Here is a 9,075-nt window from a genome sequence, read left to right as displayed (position 1 = left end):
TCCTAATACATTTTTCTAGAAAATGAAAATACAACCTAATCTATTTTACATACCAAATATATAATAAATTACATAACCAAAATAACAATATTACAAACCAACTTGAATGAATATTACAACCACATGAATGAATTAATATTACATACCAAATGAATTATTAATAATCATCCAAACATGCAACCATTCAAACAAAAGGTCAAGGCTTGATTGTGAACTTCAACATACAACAAATTTGACCAATTTGCAAGTTCCAAACCCATTTGGAACTCTTCCTAAAATCGGCCAACTATACCAACCCTCCCAAACTCGAAAGTTTTTGCATTCCATATTCATGCATGTACTTAGAATGCAAATATAGTGGGTTTAAAGGCCATATAAGAAGCATAATCCATAGACTTCGGCTCCTGATACCATTGATGGAATTTAACAACTTTAATAAACAACATGTTCTTAAAATATACATGTTCATAAAACCATTTTTATGATTTAAAGAAAGCGGAAGCATGAATATAAGTTCATGTTAATTTGTTTAATCATTAAGTTAAATTCCATGTTAATATCAAGTCTATAATACATACTTACATATAAGAACAAGATGAAAAGATATATATACCTCCTCAAGCTAGTTGAGGGTTGTTTTCAAAGTTACAAGATGATGATGAAGATGATGAACAATAGAGCTTCTAACTTGAAGCCTCAAGCAAGTAATACCCACAAGCAATAACCCCAACACCTTTGTAATTAGTTAGGATTTGAATGACACAAGTTATGAGCTTGTAAAAACCAAATTAAGACTTCCCTTTTGTCAATAAAAGGCCACGGCCTTCAGCACAGCTACAGCAGAATTTTTGTGCAGTTTTCTAGCTCTTTTGATATGTTTGAATGCATGTGTGTGTAGAATACTAAGTCCCCTTGGTCTTAGTTAAGCATGGGTAGCAAGTATTAAACAAATGCATGCTTATTCTAACTCCCATGCCACTCACATTGCCATAATATAATATACTTTTATAAAAAAAAAACTGATTTTACAAAATCAGTTTTTATAAAACTTGATTTCATAAAATACATTTTATAAACTTGTATATATATTATTTGTTATGTATATTTTATAAAACCAATTTTATAAAATGTATCATAACTTAATTAATTATTTAACCTATGAATAATTAAATCCTTGTTATATAAGTTGTTCCATAACTTATATAAACATATCAAGTAATATTATTTAAGAAACCTTTTTCTTAAAATTCAAGTGTCGCGTATTTAATCAATGATCCAATCGTTAAGATCAAATACGAATAAGGTGTCGGTAAGCTTGTTATTGGGTATGACCCGACTTGGATCAAAACATATTAGCCACATTAATTTAATATGTCTCTCGGGCATACGAAATACCTTCAATCGTATGGGAATTGAATTGACCACCATCCATATTAAAATTTAATATTATTTGTCATCTAATCTAGTTAACTCAAAATCATATTTATTTTCATATGAAGTAAGTTAATGATGATAATGAATATGCATCGGATGTTATCAAAATTGTTAAGAGTTATGATCAGTCTTAACATAATTTGCTAATAATAAAGATAAAATATAGTAGTAAAATATATAAAAACACGTATTCATTTAATTTATTAATTGTTAGGCATGTTGTTATTCAATGTTTATCATCAACTATTTATTTTTTCATTGTGTGGTGGTTATATAAATTGACAAAATGATACTCCCTATAAATTATTAGGAAGAATTAATTTTATTGGTGGTTCCTGGAATTTATCTAAAATTATACCCATCATCCTTATGGTTTTACAAATGCACGCCATCCTTATTTTTTAAAAACTAGTCCGGACCGGTCCGCGCGTTGCGGCTGGGGCTTTCGGGCTGCGTATTCATATTTAACGTAGCGTTGTCTATTTACAGAGGGGAACGCGGCCCATGTGTTAAGCGTCATTTTAGATGTCGTTGTGTTAAGAGTTTTTTAAAAAGTATCCGTTTCGAACGTAGTTAGTTTTGTTTTGCTCAATAAATTTTTTCGAGTGTAAAGGTGTTGTCGGAAAAATTTAACTCGCGGCGAGCAGAAAGATACGGGTTGTCGTTGTGTTAAGCGTTTTTTAAAAAGTGTCAGTTTCGAACGTGGTTAGTTTTGTTTTGTTCATAAAATTATTTCGAGTCAGACGCTGTCGTCGAAAAAATTTAACTCGTGGCGAGCGGGAAGATACGGATTGTCGTTGTGTTTAGCGTTTTTTTAAAAAAAAATTTCCGTTTCGCGTATAGTTAGTCCCGTTGGGTTCGTAAGATTTTTTGTAATTGAACAGTGGTCTCGAAAAAATTTAACTTGCACCGAGCGAGAAGATAGGGCCCGTTATAAATTCGGATGGAATTAGTGTCTTTTATTTTAATAAAATTATATATTTACATTTTTAACCTCTGAGAATGTGTAAATTTAAGGGGTCATTGTGTAAATATAACAGAAGTTGAGAGGCCGTTTGTAATGTGAACGCAAACTCAAAACTACAATTTAATATAACTAAAACTACAAACATTTCCACCACATTTATATGTGGGTTAATGGGTTAATTAATTATACTAGTAGTTCTTGTAGTTTTAAAAATGCACGCCAGTGGTCCAATTACTAATAGGATGGCTCATTTTGGGGGACATGAAGGTGGAAAGTTATCAGCTGATATAGTTGTAAAATTGATAGAAATGCTTGACACACACAATGAATTAGTGAAATTGTTTAGAACTGCGAGAGATAAATTATTAGACAATGACGTTCCACCATTTCGTATCAGATTATTTAGCATTTCCGGGTTGCGTCAATATGATCTACCAACATCACAGTCAATCGGCGCTATAGCATTTGATAGTGGGCCGAAAAGTATTGGTGATTATGATATTTTAATTGAGCAAAGAGGTGGATTTCCTCAAAGGGTAAACGAACTTCATCCACGCTATATGTCTCTTCAATATCCACTGGCTTTTGTCTATGGCGAACAAGGTTTCGATCCGTCAATGACTCTAATAGATCGCTCTACAAACAATAGAAGAAAAAGGAAAAAAGTTACCATGAATAGGTACTATAGTTATCAACTACATAGTAGAATGGGCCTTTATGATTTATTGCTTAGAACAGGAAGGTTGTTTCAGCAATATGTGGTTACAGCATACTGCAGTATAGAATTAAGTAGAATAGATTATATAAGAAATAAGCAGCAGGATATAAGAAATGATTACTTAGCTGGTATATATGATGGTATTAACAGAGGGGATAAAAATGGATTAGATATTGGTTCTAGATTGATACTTCCTGCATCATTTACAGGTGGTCCAAGATATATGTATAGCCATTATTTGAACGCGCTAGCTATATGTCAAGCTCATGGAAATCCAAAATTTTTCATCATGTTCACCTGCAATTCAAAATGGCTAGAGATCCAATATTTTTTGTCTCCTTTTCCACATTTAACACCAAGTGATCGGCCTGATATTGTTGTTCGAATATTTCAGCAAAAGCTTAAACAATTTATTTCACTTATTAAAGAAGATGAACCTTTTGGCAACGTAAAAGCCGGTTTATATATATATATATATATATATATATATATATATATATATATATATATATATATATATATATATATATATATATATATATATATATATATATTGATGTTATGCGAGGTGTATATGAAGTAGCTTATATTTTACTAGGAAAAACTATTAAATACGATACAATTTTACACAAGATATTTATTTATTTATAGAATGGATATACCTAAACCTTGCTACAACACTTATAGGCAGTGTACCTAATCGTACAGTAGTGTAGTTTTTAGTAAGTCCGGTTCGTTCCACAGAGAAATCTTTTAAACAAAGCTTAACGCTATATTAGTTTTAATTTATAAAAATACAAATATATATATAAGTAATATTATTATTATAAAAAGGGGGTTTTTTACCGTTTAATGACCGGTTTGTCGATTTTTAAAACTTTAGTCTCAGTTAAAACCTAATGTAAAATATTAAATAAATAAAAGACTTAATTTAAAGCGTAAAATAAATAACGATAATGAAATTGCAATAAATAAAAGTGCGATGAAATAAAATTGCGATAATTAAAGAGTACGAAAATTAAAAGTGCAATTAAATACAATGACAATAAATAAAAGTGCAATAATTAGAAGTGCAATTAAATATGAAAATAAAGGAATTACGCTTATTTAAACTTCCATAATCATGATGTTTGACGTGTTGATTTTAGTTTATTCCCATGGGTTAATTGTCCTTTGTCCTGGATTATTTAATATGTCAGTCTGGTTTTTGTCCATAACAGTCCTTCAGTCATAAATATAAAGTGCGAGTGTCCTCGTCAAATTATCCTTATATCCGAAGTCAAATATTTCAACTAATTGGGGACTTAAACTGTAACAAGGTCTTAATACTTTGTTTAATAATTACACCAGGATATCGACTGCGTGTAACCCAAGGTTTTAATACTTTGTTATCAATTATGCCAAGTGTCCTTGTACATAATTTCACCCCTGTTTTAATAATTCCATAGACTATTAATCCATTCCCGTGTCCGGTTAAATGAACGATTATTCGTACATATAAATATCCCGCCCATCGTGTCCGATCGAGTGTATATGGTTATTTATAGGGACGTCCAATTGTAAATCTTTATATTAAAATTAACAAACTATCATTTAGTTAAACAAATATAAAGCCCATTAATAGCCCATAGTCTAATTTCCACAAGTGTCGTTCTTTTGTCCAAACCCCAATTATGGTACAAAGCCCAATTACCCAATTTTAATTTTTTTATCCCAACATCATGATTACTTCGGTATTAAATAAGCATAATAATAATTTAGCTACGAGACATTAAATTAAAAAGGTTGAACATAACTTACAATGATTAAAAATAGCGTAGCGTTACACGGACAGAATTTCGACTTACACCCTTACAACATTCGCTAACATACCTTTATTATTAGAAATTAAAATTAAAATTAAAATATAATATATATATATATATATATATATATATATATATATATATATATATATATATATATATATATATATATATCGTATGATGAATGAGGAGAAAAAGATGTGTTTGATGTTCACCAAAAACGCGAGTTTTATAGGCAATGTGGGCTGGAAAAGGGGCTCATGCGATCGCACGAGTTTTGCTCCTCTAGGTCATGCGATCGCATGGCCAGCTTGGGAGGCTCACATGTTGTTGTTTTCTTCTGCCGACGGTTTTTATAATATAATATAATATATATATTAATTTTAAGAATTAATTATATATTATATTATATTCATGTGCATAGTTGACTTGTAATTTTTAGTCCGTTGCGTCGAGCGTTGAGAGTTGACTCTGGTCCCGGTTTCGGATTTTCGAACGTCCTTGCGTATAATTTAATATCTTGTACTTTGCGTTTTGCTTCTTATACTCTTGTAATTTTGAGACGTTTCTTATCACTAATTGGAACCTCTTTGATTGTACTTTGTACTTTTGAGCTTTTTGGTCATTTGCGTCTTCAATTTGTCGAATCTGTCTTTTGTCTTCACCTTTTATTATTTAAACGAATATCACTTGTAAATAGAACAGTTGCAACTAAAATCTTGTCTTTCTTGAGGGATAATGCTATGAAATATATGTTCGTTTTTAGCATTATCAAATATTCCCACACTTGAGCGTTGCTTGTTTTAACAACCCGTCAGCTTGATCATAACTCTATATGAATTTAATAAATAACCTTGCATTCTTTATTTAAAAATGATTTCCTATAAAGGAAACCTATCAAAATATGTAAGTTTAGAAAAACCATACATTATTACTTAATTAAAAGTTGATCAAAACAAAGTCAACAGCATCCACTATTAAATGTATCAAAATAGAATGCAAGTTATTGTTTAATAAAAGCTGCCATCATAAATATGCAGACTCTCTAAGCACAGCGGAAGCAATCAATCATGAACCTGAGAATAAAACATGCGAGTAACTGTCAACAAAAAATGTTGAGTGAATTATAGGTTTAATATTGCAAACAATATTTAATTTAAACCGTAAAAAATTTATGTTTGAAAACATAAAAACTCCTTTTTGGACCACAAAATTATATGCTAGAAAACATATAAAAACATTATTCCATTTACCGTGAGCCACCTAGTAACCACTTAACCATTTATTTACCCTTGCCAAACACAATAAATAAAATACACCGAGCAAGTGTATCTACAATAAATTACGAAGTACTAAACATTCCGATTATAAATTGCTAGCGCGACTAGCTCGAAATGGGGTTGTCAAACCCGATAGATCTATCCATAGGATTCGCGTTCACCAATAGAAACCAGTGATTACAGTTACCAGACTAGGGAATATTTTTGTTCAACTCACAATGAATAATTTAAACCAACTTCCACTTGTGTCCAAAATATAAATAAATTGCATGTATTCTCATCCCAAAAGATTTAAAATAGAAAAATGGGACTATAACTCACCTTAATAGCAAACGAAGTAACCACACAAATATGCGAACAGCAAATGAAGTAAAGTGATCAGAAATGATCACAACGCCAACATATAAATAAAGAAGGTCGATATAAATAACTAACTTAGGTCAAGTCTTAGTATGATAGCTATTGTACATGTTGCAAGTAGTCATAGAACAATACTTAACATGCATCGGTTTGATCGGAACAGCGTACGGACACACACTTTCTATTTTTAGAAAGTTTATATTTTTAGCAGGTTTCCATTTTGGAAAGTTTCTATTTTTGGAAAGTTTCTATTTTTGGAAAGTTTCTATTTTAGGAAAGTTTCTATTTTTGAAAAGTTTCCAAATTTAGAAAGTTTCTATTTTTAGAAAGTTTTAAGTTAGGAAAGTTTCCTTATTTAGAAAGTCAACAAAAGTCAACTAAAAGTCAAAGTCAACCGGAAGTCAACTCAAAACTCAACCTCGGTCAAACATAGTCAACATTAATTTTAAAAGTATAAGTTATAATAATAATATAAGTTGTAATGTTAATTAAAGTTAAATATGTATAATTATGTCATAACATAAGTTTAATTAAATTAAAATGAATTATTAAAGTTAACATAAGTTTAAATGATATAATTAATATAACATAAGTATTTAATTAATTAATTAAATATTAGTCATAATATAAGTATTATTAATTAATAATAAATTTTAAATCATATCATAAGTATTATTAATTAATAATGAATTATTAATCATATCATAAGTTTCTAATTATAATTATTAAATCATAAGTATTTAATAATTAAATTATAATTTAATAATAACTAAGCCTTATAATAATTAAATAATTAATTAATCTTTATTATAAGTCTTATAATAATAATCTTATAATATAAGTTTAATACTTATCATAAGTATTTTCCATTAATAATAAAAGTATTATTAATCATAAGTTTAATTAAAATGTTAATTAAATCATAAGTAATAATTAAATGATATAATAAATATATATCATAAGTCTTAAATTATAATAATTACTTTTTATATCATAAGTAATTAAATGATAATGAAATTCATTATTTATATCATAAGTTTAATAATTAATCACAAGTTTTAAATCAAAAGTTCATCGGGTCGTATCTTGAGCCCCGTGGGTCGGTTTTCGGCGAGCCTTACATATATCTCCGCCTAATCAAACCACCCGACACTTTGGTACACTCAAGAAAACACCAAGAACAGCCCATAAGTCATGGTGATCAGCCAAGACATCACTTGAAACTTTAATTCAATCAAAATCGTGTTTTAGACGCAACGGGTGATTCGTGGCTCGGATTTAGATGACCCGAACATGAAAGTCCGTCCCATCATTGATCCTAACACACTAACACACCCTAAAGTCACCAAATATGGTCACAAAGTCAGACCAAACCTGGTTCATACCAATATCACATTTCAATCTTAACAAAATACCACTTTGATCATATCTAGGGCTCCGGGAATCGAAACGACATGAATCATGAGTCTAAAATTAATGTATTGATGAGAGGAACTCATCTAGATACTTTATTTTAACTTTTATAATAGTCACAATATCAGAAATACACGAAATAGCTGCTGTCCCAATTTTATCAAACCGAAAACATGTGTTTATGAGTAATTCTATGCATACAAACACCATTACAACAACAAGTAATCATCATACTATTAAAATATAATAAAAATACAGAAAAATAAAGAAAAATTAAAAATCTAGGGTTAGGGTTTATACCCTAATCAAGAATCAAATGATGTAGTCGCGTAGAGTACGAAGAGATGAATCCGATTATACTAAAAGCCCTTGAGAGATGATGAAGAATCCATGCTATGATGATGTTGGCCTATTATGATGATGAAGATAGAGGTTTGGTTCGTTCATGGAGAGGAGAGAAAGAAAAAAATAAGGTGCTAGGTTAAAATGAGAAGTATTGTTCCTTTTTGTTCAACAAAACACCAAGTTTCCAAGATTGACACATCACCCCCCTCCCCTTCAAAATTTCGGCTGAATATTGACTAGGGTGGGCCCCTTGTGGCCCAAATTTGATAAATGTTCAATAGCTTGTGGCCCGAATGTCCGAACGAAGCCCGAAACGCGAAAACACCGCTACACGATTGATTTTTCGGAGAGATAACAAATACGTGACGAATAAAATATATAAACACTATATATAATCATATGATATTAAAATATCATATTTAAAATAATTTGGATTTAAAAATCACAAAAGTTTGACCATTGGTTTGAAAACCGAAAAGATTCGCCGGATAGAAATCCACGACACGTAGAAACGTACAACTTAAAATATGAATACAAATATTCATATGACACATAATAATTAATATATTATTACAAAAATAATAATATATATCATAGAAATGACGTGGCACGAATAACAGTTAACGGTCGTTAAATAATTAACGGTAAAAGATAACGGAAAGAGTATGGTCGTTACAGTACTTTCCCGTTACGGAAATTTCGTCCCGAAATTTAAGCAGGTGCAGGGGTTGACTCAGCATCTGGGAACAAATG

General features: G+C 30.1%; 1 protein-coding gene across 1 annotated transcript in view; it reads left to right on the top strand.

The window, feature by feature from the left end:
* The first annotated feature begins 2,643 nt into the window (after nt 1-2,643).
* LOC139841763 (uncharacterized) overlaps nt 2,644-9,075 on the top strand; it is a 58,266-nt gene continuing 51,834 nt past the window's right edge. Inside the window, exon 1 of the mRNA XM_071831968.1 lies at nt 2,644-3,577. Coding sequence (XP_071688069.1) covers nt 2,644-3,577 — 934 coding nt within the window. The remainder of the gene's footprint in view (nt 3,578-9,075) is intronic.

The sequence above is a fragment of the Rutidosis leptorrhynchoides genome, chromosome 4, assembly GCF_046630445.1.
Source record: "Rutidosis leptorrhynchoides isolate AG116_Rl617_1_P2 chromosome 4, CSIRO_AGI_Rlap_v1, whole genome shotgun sequence".
Taxonomy (NCBI): Eukaryota; Viridiplantae; Streptophyta; class Magnoliopsida; order Asterales; family Asteraceae; genus Rutidosis; species Rutidosis leptorrhynchoides.
Note: the sequence above shows the minus strand (reverse complement) of the source record. Positions and strands in the feature narration are given on the sequence as shown.